The sequence below is a fragment of the Parasteatoda tepidariorum genome, chromosome 1 (assembly GCF_982258835.1).
Source record: "Parasteatoda tepidariorum strain Cologne lab strain chromosome 1, Ptep-v5.0, whole genome shotgun sequence".
NCBI lineage: Eukaryota > Metazoa > Arthropoda > Arachnida > Araneae > Theridiidae > Parasteatoda > Parasteatoda tepidariorum.
The window spans coordinates 4,921,388-4,945,777 of NC_141755.1; the positions used below are offsets into that span (position 1 = coordinate 4,921,388).

At 27.8% G+C, this 24,390-nt stretch overlaps 1 protein-coding gene across 1 annotated transcript in view; it reads left to right on the forward strand.

Moving 5' to 3' along the window:
* The window catches only part of LOC107452002 (uncharacterized), a 49,123-nt gene that overhangs the window by 20,905 nt on the left and 3,828 nt on the right, over positions 1 to 24,390 (forward strand). The window contains exons 3-7 of the mRNA XM_016068269.4: positions 11,021 to 11,124; positions 18,544 to 18,972; positions 19,940 to 20,116; positions 22,233 to 22,361; positions 22,445 to 22,526. Coding sequence (XP_015923755.3) covers positions 11,021 to 11,124; positions 18,544 to 18,972; positions 19,940 to 20,116; positions 22,233 to 22,361; positions 22,445 to 22,526 — 921 coding nt within the window. The remainder of the gene's footprint in view (positions 1 to 11,020; positions 11,125 to 18,543; positions 18,973 to 19,939; positions 20,117 to 22,232; positions 22,362 to 22,444; positions 22,527 to 24,390) is intronic.

A 24,390-nucleotide genomic window follows, 5' to 3' on the forward strand; every position in this document is an offset into this window, starting at 1 on the left:
AAGAAACATATTAGCAAAATAAATTATCAAATATTGCTTCACTAATATTCTGCATTTTAAAGTGTGAAAATTCAATGCATAAATAAACGCGAAATATAAAAAAATTCAATGCATTCAATACAAACACTTAAACGTTTTTTAGACGTTTAGGTAGCTCCCAGTAGAAAAATATCAATTCAACAGCGGCCTTTTAAAGCATTCTCACTTCAATTAATTAATTAATTCCTAATTGAGTTTAAATTAAATATTGTCATGTTTTTAGTGCGTGAATCTGAATTGAACAACCTGATAATGCTCACTCTGGTTATTGTTATCTGGTTGCTCACTACGTGCTCTTGCGCGCCGAATCCAATCAATTAAAAATGAAAACTGTTGCCAGCGCGAGAAAAGAAATATCATCGGTTTTATTGATACATACATACATACGTACGTATTAGCGTTTTATATAATATAGATGTTTAATAGCCGTATTTTTTTTTATTGTTTGATATTTTATCATGTAATTTTAGTACATGTAATATTGATTAGTTATGTTGAGAAGTAGTTTGTACTAATGCTACTTAAATGAATAGTATTCGAAATGCAATAGGTTAAGCAGACAGATTAATTCTGCATAAACGTTGTTTTCCGTTGATTAAAAAAATATGTTTCGACTTGGAAATTCCTTGTTAACGTTCTCTTATTTTTAAATGTCAAATGAAATGAATTGTCCATTTTATTTAACTTTTACCCGCTTTTATTATACAGAGTTTCCCAATTTTAGTATTTTGCTTTTTTTTCTTCTTTCTATTTGTATCAAAATTTATGCTGTTTAATTTAATTTGTAGTTTAATAAATGTAATTTAAAAAGATTTTGACCAACACAGCATATAAATAGTAATTCTATTAAATTAACCTATTCCATATCCATTAACCAAACTTGTTGACGATGGAAAAATCATCGATTGCCTGCAAGGAACCGTAATATGAAAACCATATTTAAGCTCCCTGGCTCACTTATTAAATTAACATTATAATTGCTGTAGAGCAACAAAAAAAAACTTATTAAAACATCGCGTAAAACATTTTTTTTACTGAAAACCCTCTGTAAAAATCACACTCCTAGAAGCGTGAGTGTGACAGAAGAAAATCTCTTGTCACTTTTCCCTCACTGCATCATTAATGCATTAGCTGGGAATGACAGAGGGTGACAGAGTAAACACGTCACTCCTGATTTAATCACCCGAAAACTTTTCCTCTGGTCCCCAACACTTCTTATAATGGTCGATCGATTGACTTCGTAGCTTGATGAGTACCCATAAGAAAATAAAGAGAATGTTTATACTGGGTGCAAGTATCAATACCGTAGGGGTTGTACCCTGCAATCAATTTAACAATGAGTCAGCAATGATAACACATTATTCGTGGGGGAAAGGCTGTATAATTTACGCAAATATTTTCTCTATTTCAGAAGTTAGTAATATTTATGCTTCTATTTATTATACAATTTATGATTTTATTAATAATTATTCAAGACGCTTCCAACGTGAAAAATGTCATACTTTTCGACATTAGTTTGTAAAAAATAAAGCTACTAAAATAAACCTTAAAAAATTCTTTCAATTAAAAGAAAATGTAAAAAAATGTAAATCACTATTCGTCCATTTTACTCATGCAATCCATTGCATGACTAATGAAATGGATAAGATTGTAAAAAATAATCGTCCTTTTTGACATCTCTATTTTTGTTAACTCTAGTTTTTACAGAACAAATAAATTGCAGTTTTACAAATAGGGTAAACTTGATCAAAAAAAATTATTTTGAGAACATTTGATTTTTTTTATATATATGTTTATTTTATTTTGTATATTTTTATTATTTTTATGTCTGTTTGCCCGATTCAGATTTCTATGAAACGATGGTGAGAATTCTATTATGATTTTCACCAAATAATTTATTTTTATCACATTTTACTTTCTTTCGTGTCTATTTGACTATTTATATATTTAAAACAAATTGAAATCGAAATTTTGATCAGCTCCTAATTAGCTAAAGAGCACAAATTTCAATACTCCTTGATCCGCTATAAAGAAAGAAAAAATAAGCAAAGTAACTACACTACTTTTTTTACTACACCTCTCCCCTTTTTTTTAAAAAGCATCAAGTCTGTTGTAATAAGGACAATCAACTCAAGTTTCTGGAAATCCATTTTCTAAAGAAAATCAAATAGTGAAGTTTGCCTCTAATGGCAGTTCTCGAAATATAAAAACATAAGAACATAGAAACAAAGCAATATGGAAAATTTGAAATTCGTTCCAGCATTTAAAGAAATATTTTGTAGTTTGTTACAATATTTTGAATATGATATAAAGTATCGTAAATAGTAAATTGTTTAAATTGTAATAAAAATATTTTTTAAATTTAAATATTGTATTCTTAGAGAACATGAATGCACCTTTCACTCATCTCTGCAGCAATGAATTTTTTCCTTCCTTTTTTACAATCATGCTTATTACGAAATATTTTATCGCCTTCCCAATAAAACACGATTTTAAGTGCCATAAAATCGTAAGGTTATTTTCAAGCGGCACTTTTAGTCAGGATGACAAGCTTCTTCAGACTTAGTAGCGATAAATCCGGTAACCTTTTAATCCATGCTGTGTGACATTTAACATCCATAAAATCCATTACTATGAGTCAGTGATTTCAAGGGAAAATCATATAGGCTGAAAACCACTCTATTTAATGAATTGCTTAATTACTTTTTACTGTGGCTTATTATAGATAGTTTATATTAGATATATTAGCTATATATATATAGTTTGTTAAAAAGGATAGAGTGGTATCCTTTTATGTAGTATTTTATTATTTCGGGGTTAATAATAATAAAAAAAAAATTTTTTTTTAAACCTATTATGGGGACTGCAGAATATGTCCAAATCGAACGAATCTGGGGAAATTTTTAGCCAAATTTAAAAAAACAAAAAATTGCTACAAATTGTTACTTTAAAAAAAATTTCTTTTCATTTAAAACTTTTTGATTTTTTAGTTAAAATTCCTTACCTAAATTTAGTTACGTAAATCATAACTGTTTCAGTAAGTATTTTTTTTGTTTTATATTACTTTTAACGCTTGCTGTTTTTTGATAATTTAAGTGAAATCAAAAGAAAAAAAATTTTCTTTGTTAAAGAAAAAAATATTAACAAATTTTAACAAAATATTAACTTTACTTTCTAAAAATATTTTGAAAAAGTTATTGTAACATAAAAAAAAAAAAAAAAAAAAAAAAAAAACTGTGTTCAAGGGAAATATTAGACTCTTTCGAATTTTCCACACCCCTGCTAATTGCTGTAAATTTGGAACCCAAATTTAGGCTATAGAAGGTTGAAAGCATCTGATTTATAGAGCTCACAATACAAATTAGTCAAAGACCCTCTACATTGCCCGGTCAAAAATCATACATTTTGTTAAATAAAGCTTTAAAAAACTAATTTTCCTTTACTCATTAATAGCCATTTATGTATTAAATGTGTTTATTAATAATCATCTGTAACCAGAAACTATACTAAATTAACTGGAGGGGGAAAAAAAGTACTTTTCTATTGTTATGCTTTTAGCAACGAGCATATTAAAAGTTATTAAATAAGAAGAAAAGCAGCGCTCTGTAGATTAATCATTTATTTTCCCCATTAATTAAACCGCGCCTCACTAAAACAAGTCCATTATGTTATTAAATTCGAATCTGAAGAACAAAAGAGGTTTATGATTACACACGACCGACCTTATAAAGCAGAAAAAGATGCCGGCCATGAAAGCTAATTCATAATGAACTCGCGTTACTCCATCAGAGAAGACAGAACGTTTCATGTTGCACTAATTAAAGCAAACTATGTACGTACATAAGTTGAGTAGTTTCAGTATTAGTGGATTGGCAGTGGCATCGGTTCCGCACTAACGGATATTGTGTTCTGCTGAGGGTAAAATCAGGAACGTCACTTCCTGGCTTAAGCGTTCTTTCCCCTTTTTGTTGTATGTGAACGGATATAGACATATGTGATTTTGAAAGGAAGTTAAAAAGTAGCATTTATTATTATTTATTTTTTCATTGAGAAACATTTTTTTTATCGTGGAGGTCGTGATTCTTTTTAGCAATATTGGTTGCTTAAACGAGCGCAACAAGACTTAAATGGGTGAAAGTTAATAAATATAAAACGAGTCAGCAAATTTTCTTTTTATTTTAAGTGGTTCATAAAAGAACGCCACTTCCTTAAAAATTCGTATATATTTATAACCTTTATATATTAACTTTTATATATGTATATATTAATTTTATTCCGTTATTTCTTTCTTTTCCTAGTAATTTTTTAAACAACCAAACCAAAAAGAAAACCTTTAATACTTGAGGTGTATATAAATGAAAAAGCAACTGTTATTCTATAGATCTGAATTTTTCCTCTTTAAAAACTTATCTACACTTGCTATCATAAATTAAAGAAAAATTGCACAAATAACGATATCTCAAACAGTTACACGTAGAATTAAATGAAATTGACGCACAGCTAAGTGCAAATTGTTTATAAAAACGCACACAAAAAAGTAATAATTAGACAATTATAGTGTTGCAGACATTAGTATAGTTGTGAAATAAAGTAATCTACTGTGTCAGTTTTGAATGGGAAAAGTACCCCAAGTTTGGAATATGATCCCTTCAAGTAGTAATACAACGATCTGTGATGGTTTCAATTCAAGAGAAGCATTGTTTATTCAATGCTGTTGCAAGGGTTTGAGGATGAGGACCGAGAGCAGTTCACGTCTTCCCAAAGCATCCCTAACAGGATCGATAGAATTCAAGCCCGATGATCGAGCTGGCCACTCCATGCCCTGAATTGTTTGCTCCCGAAGATAATCATCCCCAATGCGAGCCCTGCCCCACATAGCGTTATCGTCCTGTAGCACGAAATTATCACCTACTGCGCCGCCCAAAGGCACTCGAAAACATCGAATATGTTAACTATAAAGCCGTCATGGTTTCAATTGCAGCGCTACTGTTTTACATATTGCAGTTATTGTTAGCAACTCGTTTAACAACACACCCAAATTTCATTGGCAATTTGCTTATTTTTGTGCCAGTTATCATCGCTATTTTTGTGATTTTTTGTGATCCTTAGATAACCAGTGCATATATTTACCACATTGCAAAGAAATTTTATTTTGGCTATGTTGGTTAAACAAATTATCGACGAAGTAGATTTGTGACAGTTCAACTCTGTACTCAATATTATCTTAAATTTGAACCTACTCATTTAAATTAGAAGACAATTTAACTTTTAGGTCGAATGTTACAACTAACTCATCTATCACTTCATCAAAATTTCCAATGGTTTATTTAACACTACGGTAAAGATAAGCTGAACAAGAAACATCTCCCACTAAACACGATTGACTGGATTGGATCCCTATGCGTTTATTTAAAAGAATATATTTTTATTAATAAAAAGTAAAGAAATAGAAATCTTTTTCTTGGTAAAGAAATGTTTATAACAATTTTGCAATTTTCGGAGAATTCTAGTATAATTTGTAACAAACCAATACCATTACACTGTTTTTAAAAGTTCTCAAGATGCTGAATTTAAAATATTTTTTTAAAATATTTTAGATTTTTTATTTATCATTTAGAAAACTACTGATGTACACTATAATCATAAAAATTGTAAAGAAATTTTTTTGGAAAATAATCATTTTTAACTAATAATTTGTTTTAAAGAGAACTTTCTGTTTCTAGAGTCTCTGCTAGCCTATAAATGAAAACATTGTTTCCAAATATTGTTATCTTTCATTGTAGAAATTCTTATATTGTAAGTTAAGTTGATAAGTTAAGTTATAATTTTAGTGAAAATAATGAACTTCAAAACCTAATTTCAGGACATATGAATTTGTTTTATTGAAGAAAAAAAAAGCTGTAATTCTGTTCTAGTTTAAGCATTTGTTAATCGCATTTCTTGCATTCATAATCTTAATTTCAACAAACTTATAATAATAATTATATTTTTAAGTTAAATATATAGCTAAATGATTGCGTTAATAAAAAATTCAATAATCAATTCTAAAAAAGTTACCTAAAACTTACATAGTATTTTCGTTAAGGAATATATATTTAAGTAAATAATAATTTGACTTTTAAGAAAATTTAAAAAAAAATTAAGTAAATAAATAAAAATATGTAGCAAGGTTTTCTCTAAAAAAAAATCCAGATTTTTTCTAAAAAATTATTTGTGGGTATGATAAATGATAGTCTTAATGAAACATTTAAAAAAAAAAATTTTTTTTTTTCACTTGTGCTCTGTGATTAAAATGAATAATAATTTGTCCCATAGTGATTGGTATCCAAATGTTAAAAAGCAATACGAAAATCAAATTGTCTCGTACCTTTACCTGCTTTTAAAAAAAGGAACTTAAGAAATTTGGTTTGAATAATTCCAGCTGTAACTATTTTTTTTTTTTTTTTTTTTTTTGGCATCTCGTAGTAAGGACTGTTTACAGAAATCCAACTCAATATATATTTTCCCTTTTGAAAGAAGTTTTCGTAAGTGTTAAAACACATTGTTAGGTGATGAATGAGTTTATTTCTGTTTTCACCTGCCTTTTTAAAAACATCTGCAAATGTTTGTAGCTGCTTTAAAATAGCATGATTTAAAACGCAAAAAGGAAACTACCTTTATCGATTCGTTTCTTGATATCCAACGGAAAAGCAGTTTTCAAAAGTTAAAAAACAATAAAAATTAAATTCATCGAACAAAAAGTTTTATTTTTTAAAATATGTTTAAGTTACTTGTAAAATCATTCAAGTAGTATTTGCGCTTTCCGTTACGGAATTTCGTGATATATTCTTTTATTTGTTATGTCACGAATTTAATTTATTTTTTCTGCTATTAAAACGGTACATTAAAATGTTAACTTACTCAAAATAATAAGTTTTTCTTTTAATTAAAAATCTAAATCAATGAGTTCTTCGATTTAAAAAACAAACTTAATTTTAGCTTAATGCGACGCGGTTATCTTCTTGCTCTACCAATTACGTTATTACTGAAAGTTACGAGATAAAAAAATTTTTTTATTAGTGTATGTTTGCTTATCACGATTTTTTTCCCCCGGTCGTTTTGCCGATTTTAGACTATCTTTCCAAACCGCATAACTGCCAATTCTTCCAGATTTTCCAATGATTTTATTTTTATGAAGTGATAACAAAACTTATGCTTTTCTACTTCATACTTGAATTTATAAATTTAATTTTGAATTATTTTAAATACCATCATTTTATATGAATAAACTTATAAATATATGTATTATTGCATAACAAATCTCTTACAATCATAAAATCCTCTGACAAAATAGACAGATATATTATCCTACAAGTGATATTTTAATTCTTATTTAATAACCTAGCTACCACTAGGAAAAGTCACTCTTGGAAATGCAAAACTTGAAAGATTCAATTATGCCTCTCTTCTTCGTCTAAAATTTTTCTATCCCTTATTAAATTATTGTACAATGTAACGTTATTCATTGTTATTAGCAAATATAAAAGCACAATTTCTTGCCATTTATTTGATAAAACTAGTATTTATTAGGGATGTAACGAATAATAATTTGGCCGAATGACGAATATTCGACAATCGAATAGCAGAATTTTTTTAACAAAAAAAGTTAATAGTAAATGTTATTTTTTGTATATTAACATATTTAGTCATTATTGAAAAATAATCAAAACTTAGCTTTATTATTGGTATGTTTAAAAAATTCGAAATTCTTGTTTTACTAGTAATACAATATCTCGGGACATCGGCAAGTTCGGTAAAATAACTCATAAAACAAAGATCAAAACTAACTTCATCCAATAAAAAATAATTTTACTTTTTAATTCATTAGAGTGAGTAAAGGACGAAATATACAGACGATAATCGGAAATGTACGAACCTTCCACCACAAGTGGTATCCAGTAAATTAACAGACGATAAGAAAAACAACTCCCACTCTTCCACATATCTTTTATGATTATGAAATTTCACTATTAACAAACTAATGCAAAATTTAAATTGGTATAGAATCTGTCGTGAGAGTACAATGTCTAATCAACATAAGAAGAAAACTTGTATAAAAAAAAAACAGCTAGGTATATGTAGCATAAGAATTGAAGCAATCATAATAACTTTAAAAATAACGGGGGGAAAATAAATAAGACATTAAATTAAGCTTGGGGATAAAAATAATGTGATTGCTAACCTTTAACTTAACACCCACCATAGCAAATGAGCGAGAAATTTTTTTTCTACTAGATGGATGACCTTGCAGTATTTTGCACGATTCGCTGAAAAGACGGGCAATACTGCCGTGCAATAAAAAAAATCAACGTAAGCGACAAAAAATTCGAAATTTGGCATTTTTGTGAAAAAAGCTATTTATTGTAAAAAAAAATTTTCGAAATTAAATTTTGTTCCATCAATTTTTGAATTTCCATTTTAACTTTCATTGCATTAGCGAGAGAAAAAAAAAATCATCAATTCACTTCTTCTCTTGAAATACATCGTGAGGCACTTTGTTGTTTTTTCAATTGTGCGACAGAATACGTGTTAAATCTTTTTTATCATCACAAATGCGAAACAGAAAAAAGAAAAATCGATCTCAATTCTGGCAAGAAAAGTTTTAGCTTAACAGCTCAGTTTTTGCAATTATCGTATTTTTAAGAAAATGTGAAGAACAAAAAAAATAATAAAGTCTAATAAACTCTCTTAAAACTCTGGCCGTGTCATAATAAAAAAATCGGTGGAGTCAAAAATTTCTAAAAATAAAAAAAAAACTGGAAAAAAATCGTTCTTTATTTTAAAAAGAAAAATCAACTCTGACAAACTCAAATTAATTTTTTTACATTGTCGTATTTCTAGGAAAAAGCGACGATAAAAGAATAAGAGTTTATTAGAAATGTTTTTTTTTTTTTTAAAAATGCTTTGTCATAACATAAACACTGATTGAAAAGAAAAAACAAAACAATTATTCTTAGTTCTGAAAACAAAATTTTTAACATTGAAAATCACAAATTTTCAGGTTACCAGTTATTTATATTTCCGTAAATTAAAAAAATAAGAGAATAAATGTCTGAGAATCAGTACTTTAAAATGCCGAAGGAATAAAAAAAGAAAAACAACGAAAAAGAAAGAAAAAAATAGTCCTCAATTCTTAAAAACAGAAAGTGTCGAAAAGAGATAAAATTAATTTGCCTTAAAAAAAATTGATTTAGTAATCTACATTAAATTCTTCAATTTTCGTTTTTCCATTTGTCTTACAGAACATAATTTTGAAAGCACATGAATTATAGAACTCAGCAAATATATGCAAAAACTATTTCTAATAATGTATAGTTAAAAGTACAATTTTAAATTATTCTTTATTAAATCTGTTCAAGTTAAACAAAAAGTTTTCGAAACATATTTTGTCTAGAAATAATTGGCCTATAATATTTTACCGAATTTTCAGTGTTTTCACTACAGCGCGAGAACGCGAGAATCTCGCATATTTTTTTCTTTTCTCGCATTAAAAAATGATTGCCGCGAGAAATTCGCGCATTCTATAAATCAATTTCAAAATTCGCGAATTTCTCGCATTTTGGAAAAAGCTTCGAATTATGTCATTTAGAATAAAATCCGTTTCACTTTTCTTCCTGGATCTTCATTATTTTCAACACTTGCCCCGTTATCCAGCTTCCCTATTTACCAGTAGGCATTGTTCAGAACTTTTTCGAACAACAGAACACAATCCCTCCGAACCACGGAATCCCTTTCAGAACACATTTCTCTGCAACCACGTGTTTACTGTAGGTATGGTTTGTCATGTAAGACGTTCAAATTTTTTTATGCGCTAATGTAAGATGGACAAATACCTAGTAAAGGCAAAATCTTCTATGATGATGCAGCAAAAATATTCAATGCTTTAAAAAATAGAAGACGTTAAAAATGTATTATAACAAAAAAAAAATTTTTTTTCCAAGTCTATTTGTATTTTTTCAGTTTTTAGAAATCTCACTTAACTTTCTGAAATCTCACCCTGTTTTTGAGAAAGGGTGAGAAATTCTCACCCATTTTTTTTCTATGATGAAAACACTGGAATATTTAGCCAAGCATTCAGCCGATAATATTCGACTAAAAGGGCCGAATACTATAAATAGTGGCCAATTATTCGTTACATTCTTAGCATTTATACTATTTTTCTAAAAGTTTCTAAACAAACTCTCATAATAAGTTAGCGCTGTAGCAGTTGGAATGCGAAGGCGAAAAATGTATACCTATATTGTGTCGAATAATTTTATTAATGTATAATTGTTTAGCTTGTTGTAATATTTATCTTGTGTTAGCGGTTTTTTTTTTTTTCTCTCTTATGTGACACTTTTGTTACCTAAAACTTAATTTAATTGCTGTATTTGCAGAGATACATTATTCTCGCGTTAGAGTAATTTGATTTTCTGTCAACGTATCATAGTCATGCGGGAGACTTTTTTAACGACAGCTATGTAAATAATGTGCTCCTTTTTCTCTTTGGACTGGCGCAATTAAAGAGTTATTAACAAAGCTTATGCAATGTTGATCTTAAGTGAAACACTGTGAAATTTTTATGTTATAAAAGTATTTAGAAGAGCAGTTATAGAAAACTATGTCCAAGAAAGATTTCTAGACCGAAAAATTTTAACTACTGTTGTAAAGTTTAAATTATTATATATATTATAAACTATTTCTTTAAAAAAAATTTCTTTTTAATGCATGCATTGAAGGTTACATTAAATTCAAAGATGAGTTTTTTTTTATTTATATGCATATAAGTGAAGTATATTGGATGGCCAAAATTAAAGCAGCCTGGTAAGTATAAGCTATCCATTAAATGTATAAGTTATTATATAAATGTAAAAGCATATTATTCTACCACATAAATTCAATAGTCATTGTTATGAATTCAATAGTCATAACTAAATTTATAGATCATTATTTTTCTTTTTAGGTGTTCTGGCCTCAGGAACTGTAATTTTACTTATTCAGATGAAATGGAGAAGCAGTGTTCAAATCCTGATGGCGTTTTAATCGTCCAATATGATTGTGTTCGAAGTAAGGAATTTTTTTTTTTCTACCTCTGTGAAATATATAAACCGCATTTTTACCAACACTCTGATATGGTTCCGATAGGTACTTCGATAGTTTAATTAAAAATAAGAAGACACAATAGTTCGCCTGCTTTTTTGTAGTAATACGTCAACATGAGAATAAAAATAAATAACTTTCGCTCACCTGATTATCAGGTATTGATGATGCAGTCTTAAAGGGGAACAACTCAGTAAAATTTTCAAAAAAATGAAGAATAAAATTGTATTCTTCAATAGTGTCTATCCTTTGAAAATTATTGAATTGATTTTCGTAAACGTAAAAGTTACAGGATATAATAAGTCTAATGCGAGGCACTGTGACATGTATAAACTTGTGCGCTTAGTTGATTAAAGGATTTGCCCACTTCTGCCAAAACAATTTAGTAAATTACTATCACTTTAACTATTTATTGGAATAATTTTACATATGTATGAAAAATAATATATGATAGTTTCAATATTAATAGTTTAAATGGCAACTTATTGATTTTAATGAAGGTTGCTATAGATTATTGACATTTATGTAACCATTAGAAATAAATGTAGGCCGAGCAGCCAAAGAATATTGTCAAAATGAAGATGACCGCAGAATTTCGGCTGCTATTAAGCATATGAGGGTAGATCGACAAGAAAAAGACTTACGCAATTGGTATTTGTGCATTACAGTTGATTGCAAAATTTTCTATATATTCACGTGGTTTATTGATCACAAAACTTTTAACGCAATTTCACTTGTCGTATCACTAACTTAAACTCTGTTGCAAGTTAAGAAAAACCCTTACTATAGTTTATAGACAGTTTGCATCGAAGAGCACGCCAAATGGATATCAAGCATCAACATCGCCAACTCTTGAAACGACGTTGTACAGTCTTCTGTTTACTTGCTTTCTTAAAGCGTGTGAAATAAGAAAAAAAATCATTGTATAGTCAATTAACAAGTATTATAAATTAATCAAAATATCTAAGAAACGTAACAAATATTCGCATTTAAAGAAACTGGCGAATGAACGAATAATAAATATCTGTTTCTTGCAGTTCGTCTTACGATTTTCTTCTACAACGAAACAAAAGTAAAAATTCTTTATCTCGCATTTGATTTGTTAAGGGCATGACAGCATATGGCGCGTCATTTTAGTGGTCAAATCAAATGCTCTTGAAACTCATTTAGTGTTTTTTTTTTTTTTAAATATATATATATATATATATATATATATATATATATATATATATATATATATATATATATATATATATATATATATAGGAACGATTGATCTCCCATTTATCGAAATATGTCTATATAAATCTAGGATTCCAGTGCGACTACGAAACTATAATCTTATTTTTAAAATATATATCTAAAAGATAGCACGGATTCACTTTCTGTCTGGCGTGTTTAACTTTTAAAAGCTTTTATATTGTTTTTAAAGCATATTTGTTTAATTTGATAACGAAATAAAACGGAACTATGGTCGCGTATGATTACTTAAATCCTATTCAGCAATGGTCTTTTCTTAATTGGCAACGAAGTATAGTGCACTTTTCAACCAATTTACTTAAAATTTGCCACAATGTTCAGAGTAAATATTGTTTTCGTTACATGTAGGGATTTTTTAATTTAGTTTAATAGTTTTGAATAATCCACGAAAATGAAACTTGTTTTGTCATTTTTTAAAAAATTTTCTCTTCAAAACCCCACCATTTTGTGAGGAAAAAAAACTATTATTTTTGAAGAACGAAAGATTACGTGCAACAAAAACTAAATTAATTTAAATTAAAAAAATTAAAACAGAATCAAATTAGGATTTTTTCCAACTAATGTGTACAGCGAGTTATGGATAATTCAAAAATAAGTTAGGAACATAGTATTATTAAAACACTTATTTTTTTAAATTTTTGTGTTTGTAGCATGGTAAAATGAAGATTAAATTGCGTGCAATAAGATAAAAAAATGTTAAGTTAAATGTTAACTTACGTATATCACTATGTTTGCAAAATTCTTTAAAAAAATAATTTTTTTACTGTTGTTTCCTCTTAATTGTACTGACAACTGGTACCACTTTAAATTTAGGTCTAATACAGCAGTTACTCACACTGTCATTGAGTGCTCTGTAAAACCATACGGGAGTTAATTGGAGAGTTTTTTTTTCACTTAACTTTCGCTATGTGAAACTAATCCATTTGTATAGCGAATGAGCAAGCAAATTTCCTACCAGAATCGGACGATTTAGTCAGTTGCCAAGTTTAAATATAAATTTTAATAATAATATGTATGACTATTTTGATGCTTTTCCATGGTGATTAGAGACAGCCCCAGCTACAATTTTACCCTGTCCTCAGTTTGGCTCAATGTGAACATTGGCTAGAACTTGCACCGAGGGAACACTATTGGGATGTTTAGATTTTATAATATTGTTCCTATATAGGGCCAATATCGACTTTCGTGGCGCCAATATAGAACCTATCTTGGCTAAAAAATGAATACTATAAAATATCGAGTGAATCTGACAATTCTATAAAGGGCCAATATCGGAAAAATAACGGCCTTTTGAACCCTTATTTAGCCAAGATTCGTGAATATGGGTCCAACGAGGGCCAAGTTATTTTGATGCTAAGGAGTTTGCAATAGGGAAAAAAAAAAAAACTTCTGGAACACGATTGTTTAAATAATTTTGTCCACCAAGATTTTTGTAATTTTTACATAAAGTGAAAGCAATGAAAATATATTTTAACTCGGATATATGCGCTCTAAAAATTAATTTTCTTTATCGTACTGATAGAGAAGAACTAGGTCTTTTAATTAGGAATTTAAAATTGGACGAGGTAAACTCTGGTTGAAAATAATAATTGTTCGAGAGAGATATCTTAAATATGCTAATTAATTAATATCAACTATAAGCTACAAAATCGATTTCAATAGATTCCTTTGCCAGTTAAGGCAAATACAATACTTTGAAAATAATTTTTTTTTTCCAGGGCAGATTCGTATTTCTCAAAATAGGGTGGTCATAGTATGGAAACGGGGTCCCAAAAGTACAGCTGATAAACGGTCATAAATTTGTGAACTGAATATTACATATATTGCGCTTTCCTATCTCTATGATTCCCGTAATATATATTTTTGCAATCCTTATCAAAATATTTTAAAAGGTATCCATATTAAGTGCCTTAAATTACTCATCTAAAGCGAAGAAATAAATTGTTGATATAGTAATGCTCTCCAACACCTCAAAAAACCGTAAACTTTAAAGATTCTTTACATTTGTGGACTATGACAAACAGTCATAGAAGAGTGAGTCAAAAAAGAGCTTTAAATCATTGATACTACAATTTCGCTATGAGCAACCTCGATTTTAAACTATGCCACTGATCTCATTTTAATTAAATATAATTAAGAACGGTAAAAACCAATCTCATCTACTGGATCGTCGGTTTTATGTACTCTATTAATCGACAAATGTGCCACCCCTCTGCTCCGATATTCTGTATCGATGTCTAGCGACTTTTAGTGACAATACCACTTCTTAATTTACAACCCTCAAGCCAGGAAATTAAAGAAAATCTAATGAATCGTTTCCGTTTAAAACGGGACTGAAAACAACAAAGCTTACTTGATTTCCAAAGGAAACGGAAGAGAATTGAAAGGCTATTATGAGAAACTAAATACCCAACAAATTTATACTGGCAATCAAACAGGTTTTTATGTTTTTACACCTGCCTTCCTAAGAAATAATTTGGCATATTTTGATAGCTTTTTTTAAAGATATTAATTTTCGACCTTTAATGTGTGTACTTATAAAATTCAATTTTGCTAAGAACTCTAAAAATACATATTAAGTGCGGCTATTATACAAAATATACCTATACTTAAAGGCATCTTCATACCATAAAGATTGATTGCTTCAAATTTATTAAGCCTGGGTCTTTTTTTTTTCTTCCTATGGGCTGCCTAATAAAGTATTTCATTAAAAGAAGATTATTCTAAAATAATCTTAATGATATTTATTGAGCCCATACCTAAATAGGAATTCTTGAATGTACGGAGAGCATCTTTTCCATTATAACTGAAATAAAGTTTTATTTAATTTTCACATCGCCTATTGTCACTAAATAGTCTTATCTTTTCTCACCCTAATCAACTGATTATTTTTTCTTCATTTTAATATTTCCCCCTTAAATCAGTTCCAGTGTAATTTATTTTTCGAAAATTTTTTGCAGATTCTATTAAGCCTATATTCATAAAAATATGAATCATCAATTTTCCTAATGACTCGTTCACCACGCTTAGGGGGATGGGATAAAGAAGTTTTACTAAAGAGAATTTAATTCATTAAAACCTTTTCATTAAGCTCTCCCCTGTGAAAGTTATTGTTTTTCTCACCCAAATATTGATTTATCGTGTGTGTAAATTAAAAGAACAGGATGATGCTTTAAAGTTCTTAGTGTAAAAAAAGAAAGAAAAGGGAATCCAGAATTGTTGAATAAATTCCAGATTTAATTATACATTTCCCGCATTTCAATTATCCTGGATTCGAATGAGTTCATGCATCATTAGAGAAAAATAATTTTTTTTCTTCCAATTGGAAAAATAATATTACTTTCATGACAATCATTTAAAAAGAAAACGTTTAGTTGTTTTGGAAACAGCTGATTTTTATTTTCTTGTAAATTAAATTAAATTTGAGATTACTTCTAATGTTTTTAAAATGAAAAACTTTCTTTTGTGAATAAATAAAAAATCAAGTCTCAATTTATTTTAATGAAATTTTAAATTTGTGAGTAAATTATCAGATTTAATTTAATTATTTATTCTTAAATCCAAAATAGGTGTTTCATCTCTTACCCCTCAGAAGCTATTTTTCAGGTATTGTCGTGAAGTATAAACTAAAACTAGGTCGATTTAGAGGGAAACAGATTTCCTTTCCTATTAACCAATAAACAATCACTTTTTAAGCATTTTGTTCCTCAATTAATTATTAATCGTGCGTCACGTTTTGTTTCATTTGCATAAAGTTCTATTTAATACCCATGAGACGTTCTGTGGGCGTTTCTTTCCATGACGACAAACAAATTTGTATCCCTCAACTTTTCCATAGTATAGAGAAAATCGATTTTGTTATATTATGCTTTTTAACCAAAAATTAGCTTAAAGCGAGTTTGACCGTATAAATTTATGTAACTATTTAACATTATCGAAATATGCTGTTTTATTGTAGATTAGGGGTGGACAACCTTTAAAGGTTTGTTTTCTGACTGAAAATTTTCAGTGAAGGGCCTGGAAGCGCAGCAGGTTGACTATATAGAAGGGCCGTATGCATGTTTATAGTCTTACTGGCATCAAATATAATAATTTTTATGTAAATATATTAGTGTTCTAAAAACTAAATTTTTTGTCAGTAAACTTTAATTTAGTATTTTAATGAGTAATATAAAATTGAATTAAATATTTTAATTAAAGAAAATTTGTAAACAAAAACCAAAAATTAAAACAATTCAATTATAGTACAAAATAAGTTTCCATTTTTATTTGGTGTTATACTTCAAATATTATTTCTATTGCTTGAATTTTTAGAGGTTTTATGAACTATAAATAGGAAACGTTTTCTTTTTAAAAAATCCCCCAAGCTATAAATTATTTTTTTAAAAAATTACTAACAGTGAGAAAATTCAAGTTTTCCTCCACGTTTTTTAATTTTTCTTGTTGCAATAATATTCTATTAAAAATTAAAGTATCGGAATTCTAAATACAACGTGCAAATGTATTTCTCTAACCGCCGAAAAATCGACGGAAAAAAGGCGCAATGAAATGAATAAAATCGTGGTGAAATAGGCACAAATAAATTTTATCAAGAAGTTATTATTTAAATGCGCGATTAAATAAATCGCGGGTCTTAATGATATCATAGTTAAAATAAGGGGATCGTCAAATTCAGGTGAAAAAGCATCGCAATAATTGAAAAAAAAGCTTAATTGCTTTCATTTACGATGAAATCAGCATAAATGAAGCTAGTCTGTAAGTAATAATTAAATGCATGCTTTAAAATTGGAATGTCGTTATAAAGATCGGAATTTTTATACCACCGAGGAATGCATCGTAAAAACTGCCTAAAAAATAATTGAAAAGTGATGTGATGTTCGATAAAATCGGCAAAAAGAAATTTCGTCCAAAAAGTGATAATTTAAATGTGCGATTTGAAACTGGCATGTCGTAATAATATTTTAGTAAAAATATGGGATTTTCAAAATCACACAGAAAAACGTAGCAATAATTGCCTTAAAAAAAAATCAGAAATTCAGGTTTATGATGAAATTGGCGTTAATAAAACATGTCAAAAATTTACAAATTAAATAACTCACGCGTCGTAATAAATGTATTGGAATTTTAAAAACCACATGAAAATTGCTAACTTATAAATGCTATAAAAAAACAATCGAAACGTCACATGAATTTACGTTTAAATCGGCAACAATAAAGCTACTCAAAAGGGGATTTCTTAAATTCGAAATTCACGTATCGTAATATTGTATTAGAATTATTGAGTTTTTTTAAAACCATGCAGAATTTTGTAGCAATAACCGTTGAAAAAGCGATCGAAAAACAACGTAGATTTACGGTAGAATCTGCGTAAATTAAGCGCATCAGAAAGTAAAGACTAAAATTTGCAATTTAAAAAATACATTTCTTTATTTTTCAAAAAAAAAAAAGTTTTTTTCATTTTCTTCAGAAGCTTTTGCGGGCCGCGCACATCAACAGTAGGCCGGCGGCTTGTGGGCCGTAGGTTGTGCACCTCTATTGTAGTTCGATTTCCTCTAAAATTAAAACTTTTAACTAATTATTTTACCATGTCATCATTTGTGATAACAATATTTAAGTTTCCCTCCATTTACCACTTTTCTGGAGAAATCCGATGTGTGGTATTTTACAACTTACTTGAGAAGGATATTTCAATTTACCAATGGATAGAACTTTTTTTTTTAAGGTTTAAATCCTATTTTTACTGTCTTAAATACAATTTTAAAGCATAAATTTGAAATTTCTCGTATGCTCGTGACCTCTTTTTCCCTAAAAAAAGTGGATACATTGTTAAATCATAGCTCTTTTTAGGAATAAATTTAAAATTAAAAGTGTTGATTAACTTTAGTTTGAAACTAAATACAACGTTAACCTTCTCCTCAATTTAGTTAGTGCATTATTTTCTGCTTTTGAAGTTAAACATTAAAGTTAGTATTCCAGTGTTTAAATAAGATAAGGAAGAATAGCTTCATTTTATGTTTTCGACTGTCATTAAAATAAAAACCTGCTAATGACTTATAATAGGCTAATAGTGTATTTTAGTTTTTAAATAAACTTTATTAAATATTAATAAATTTCTTTTTCTTTCAGTCGATAAGATCAACAAGTACTGCAATGCCAAAATCACTGCCACAGAGGGGTACATTATGCAACCAGGGTACCCTAAATACTATCCTCAACTGCCAGAATGTAGTTGGTCTCTATCAGCAGCTGAAGGACAAAAAATTAATGTTAAAATCTTACACCTTCACCTAAGTGCTGCTACTGAAGTGGTTCCGACTCCTGCGGACCATGAGGATAAGTTTTATGCCATTGGTGTTAGCCAATTAATTAAACCGATCATCAAATGTGACAGAGACTCTTTGAGTGTGTTTGAGGGAAATCTGAAATTGTTCTCAGTCTGTGGACAGAGTTTAGATGGTTTAAGAAATGCGAAAACTGATGCAAGTAATGATTTAGTGGTGAAGTTCCAATCCTCTGAGCTAGCCCCTTCCAGCGGATTCTTAGCTTATTTTAAAAGTCAGTGAATATTTTAATTGTACTTTTATTACTGAATCTCAATCATTGAGATAAGAGTTATATTTTACAGCGGGAAAATAAATAATTTTTAATTAATTATTTTATTTATTTTTTTTTTGAGAAAGCAAAAAATGCAGAGGTATCCACATTAAAGGACCATTCTCACTGGATGCTATTTTTTGAGAACAAAACAAATAGCATCCAGTGAGAATAGATTTTGATGGACCCTAAATTTCGAACACTCTCCTTCTTAAATTATTATAATAATCGATCGAATAGTTCCTGAAAAATCGAATTTAAAAAATCCGTCTTTTTCAAAATTTGATTTCTTTTTAACTGTTTGACCGATTTCGCTCAAATTTTGAATTTTGCCATTTAAAAATGCCTTTTTTGAAATGATGTGAAAACTTGTATACTTGACAATTAAAAAATTTTTTCATTAATTATTTAAATAATAGTCTAATATTATCTTTGGATAAACAAATTTCATTATTCCGTGTAAAAAAAATTTCAATTCGCTTAAAAAGTTCTCGAGATATGTTGAAGTTCACAAAAACTAAAATTAACGTTGTGGTTTCCAAACTTTGAACCGCTCAATGTTAATTTTAGTTTTACTGCGAACATATTTTTTAATGAAGTCTAATATATTGCTAGAACACGATTGTATTATTTATCTCCATTGTAAATTTTTAAAATCTTGGATGCTTATTTGGTTGAATTCTTTATGCGATTGTAACTTATTCAAAAAAAGTATCTTATTTTGATTTAAAGTATACAAAAAAATTAATATTTGAAATTTTAAAACATTTACATTTGTGAAGTGTTTCCTGTATTTTTTTTCCTATTCATTATTGCATGTATATATACTGGGTATTTTACTGCATTAGTTATGAAACAAATTTGCATAATTCTCCCCATTAAATTTATTTTATATAAAAATTAAAATCCATGTTCTATTTGTATTTAGTTGAAGGTTGTCCAGACATGCCTGCTGGTGAACATAGTTACCTTGTGGAAAGGAACGATACTGCAGCTATTTATGCTTGTCGTAATGACTTAGTGTTCAACGATACTTTGGAAAATACACGCTTTCTATACTGCATTCGTAATCATCATTGGAGTAACACACTTTCACCCTGCATTCGTAAGAAGACTTTATGTTATAGTTTTTCCTTTCTTTTATTGGACCATTTTATTTATTTCGATTGATATTGTCATGTTTTTTCATATACAAAAGATTATTACTACAATATATTCTGTGAAAATTTTTTGCATTTCTTTTAATAATATCCAGGTTTTTTGGTAAATGTAATAAATTATGCATATTTATCACTCTAACAAGTTATTATTATTAATTGCCAATAAAATTTGGTTAGTGTAATTAATTGGACATAATTTATTGAAACTTAAAAATTATGTTAACGTAATTTTTAAGTATCTATGTTCTGTGTCATAAATTTGTCCTTGAAAAGATTAATAAATAAAGAATCACGTGAAATACAGATTTTTACTTATATTTTAAGCTAAAAAAAATAACTTTAAAAGTTCTGTTTTCCACACTTAACTAAGATAAACATGCATTAGCATCCCAAACAAAGTTATTAAAAAGGAAGTCATGAATATTTATGTATAAGTGAATTAAGACATTTCACTTTTCTTATTGGTTTATAGAAACAAAATTCATCTGCATTATTCAGTATATTTCATTGACATATCTTCATTTTTTATGGGTTCGTACTTTTATAGTAGAACAATCTTTTTTTTTTTTTTTTTTTTAAGTATTTTTATTAAATAATGATTTTTTTTTCAAGATAGAATTTTAATTACAGTCAACATTTCAAAAACTAATGAATGTCGGTGTCATAAAAAGACTTCTACTTTTTATGAGCTTCTTAATTCTATGACAACTCAGAATGCCATTAAAAGACTTAAATAAATCATTATCTGGATAATTATCCCTTTTAAACATAGTACTTCATATTGTGAAATTCTTGACTATATTTATCTTTTATTACTATTTAATACACTGCACTTGGCATGGAGAATAGTGTTTTCATTTGATGTATGACAAAATAATGGCATGTCCTAACAATGCGATTTTCTTTTCTTTAATTAAAACCTTCCTGTGTTTAAAACTTCCTCATTAATTTATGTTATAGGTTACACTTCTGTTAATTTATTCATTACTTTACCCCTATTGTTAATTGCAGGAACATATCAAACATAAGGTAATGAATGACCCAAATGAAATGTCAATAATTTAAAATGAGTATTTTTATTTAATGTATGATGTAAAACCTGTGCAATTAACACACAATCCATTCAGAATTTATGTTAATTTTAATTTCAATGAGAAGGATTAACATACTTTAAGTTGTACATAATTCAGCTTATTAATCAACAAAATAAATATTTTAATCTTCATACTTTATTAAATTTAAAATATTTTATTTTAATGCAAAATAAATATTATTTTTATTGTTATGAAAATATAAATCCTAACATACACACATATCTGTGTGTGTGTGTATGTACACTTATATTATAAGTTATTTATTTTATCTCAGGTAACATGTAGGAGTATAAGTCAAATCATATATCTTTATGTACAGTGCGCCAAAAAAATGGACAACCTTGAATAACTTCTGATTTAATAATCGGATTTTTATGTTCTAGGATTTAATGGTTATATATCCTCATGGTTATATATGTTATATAACCTCAAATATGCATTTTTTTTTTTTTTTTTTTTTTTTTTTTTTTAGAGAGAGATTCGGGTTTCTGACCCCAGAAATATAGGGTCCCCATAGTTTAATCAGGATAGCGATCCAAAGTTTGGAACCCTAGATATTAATTTTACTTTTTGCAAGTTGTTAAATTTTGAGAACTTTTTAAGCGAATTTAAACATTTTTGCATACAATTTTAAACTTCATTTGTCCGAAGATAATTGCATGCAGAAAATAAGTCCTATATTTAAAATTCGATTTCTCAGGAACTATTCAGTAGATTTTGCACAAATTTTGTGTTTTACCAGGTAAAATTGAACTGTTATATAAAATAATAAATATTTACTAAAATGTATTTTTTTGCATGAATTTTATAATTGTGTGCAAATTTTTTTAGTTTGCTTTTAAAACATTTTCGAGATATGCAAAAAGTAAAATTAACATTAAATAGTTCAAACTTTGAAGATAGTGGCTGTACAAGAACAAAAATGTTTACAGCTCTTTTATTTATAATTAATGTTATTTGTTTTCAGAAGTTGTAGAGGAAATCACTTCCATTTCAATATTGTCCATCACAGCCAATGAACAAAATTTAGAAAATACTACCTCTCAATCATTGAATGAATCCTACACTTACTCTCCAGAACCAAGATTTACAGAAGGTAACATTAATAAGTACTCTAAAAGAAGGAATAATGCAAAAATTAATGTAAATTGCACATTCATTTTTTTTCTTCTTCTACAGATATTATGATACCATGTATAATAATCGTCATTCTGATTCTTGGAAACAGCATTATAATCATCATCATATGTGTAATGAGAAGGTAACATTTAAATACTTAAAATTTGAACTCTTATTCTTCCATTGTTATTCACAATGTGTTGTGTACTTTTTTTTATTTTTATTTGCCTAGCTGAAACATGGCATTCTAGTTAATTAATTCTGTATAATTCATGTTTTAACTTTGGTACCTGAACAAGTATTAAAATTAATAGTCATGTCCTATCAAACAATTTAAAATAATTCTTGAAAAGAGTACAACATTTTATTTCACTCTGTTTGTATTCCCTTTTTTATGTGATGATTTCTAAAGTAAAACGTAATAAATTTTTTACTAGGGAAAAAAAGCGTTTTCATAATTTTGGTTAAATTTTGGCTAAAGAAAGTTGGTTGTAAGAGACAAGAATATCTAAGACTTATTTAAAAAAAGATTTGACATATTTTAAGAGTAGGTCTTTCAGAAGCTTATGGTAAGGGGAAATTAGTTTAATGACTTCCAAATTATAATTTTAAACTGAAGTGAGTGAAATCTCATTTTATTTTATTCTTTTATTTAGGAAATGAACTAAACTTTTAAAAATATGAAGTGGATGGCATGATTAGAAATTAAATTTTATTCTGAATTTAAATTTCTAAAAAAATATTAAACCCAAGTAAAAATATTGATTAAGGTTTTTAAAGTCACAACTTTAAAAACAGATTTTTAAAAAGCTAAATAAAATGCATTCGTTCTAAAATTTTTTATTTATTTAACGAATTCATCAGAGTTCAAGTTAACTAATGAAAGATTGCATGTGATTTAAAGAGTATTAAATTGAGTATTTCAACATTTACAGCAGTTATAAATGTTTTATTATCAAAAGAAGAGTAATAAAAAGTTTTAGTACTCATTCTTGTCTATGGACATGTCAAATAAGTTTATTAGATAATATGTACTCTATGCTTGAGGAGACTTTTATATCCTTTACTATTATACTGTTGTTTTATTATTTGTTCTAATAAACTAACAATATTAAAATAAGACGTCCCTTGCATAATATAAAATGGTAAATATTCTTAGTAAATATTAGATCTTTTAATGCACTTTAATTAAATCGTTTTTGAAGCTGAGTTTACTAAATTAATTCAAATATTCATATTGAAGCTTATAAAAAAATCTTAAATAGGGAATGAAAATTACATAAACTTAACAGTTTTTACATTGCCTATTTTCAATATATATTTTTTCAATACGTGAAATTGAAAATATAAAAGTTTTTAAAAATAGTACTGATTAAAAACATTATATTTTAATAATTTATCACTTTCTCTCGTTCCTGTTAATTTTTTCTTAAATTTGGAGGAAAGAACTAAAATTGTCATATTATTATAAATTAATGAATCTGAGCTATAAATGAAAGTACTAATTACAAAGTTTGTGGAATTATTAGGTTTTCCAAAAATTAGTATATCGGAAATATGCGTCATTTAAAACAATGTAAAAAAAACCAACAGCAATGCCCATTGTTATAAATTAGTACTAACAATTTGAAAATTTAGCACTTATGATTAAAAAAAGCATTGCTGTGCTACTAAGAATATGCTAAGATACATACAAAAAAAATTTTGTTCATAATTTTAGCACCGTATCTTGTTCTTTGAATTGATTGATGCCTTGAAATAACAATGTTAGGGTTAAGGCCCTATATCAAAACTTAAGTTTGCTCTCTCCCTTATAAAGCTTAAGCCTTCATCTTGAATTTACTGAAAGGCCGAAAAAAATCAGAATTATTACTATTTAGTGAGATATAGTTTCCTTAACACTTTTTCTACGCTGAATCGAATGACATTAAAACTAAGCCTTTAAGGCAACTAGGTATAAATGATTTTGTAAGTAAAGTATAAAAAAAGTATACTTTTTAAAAAAA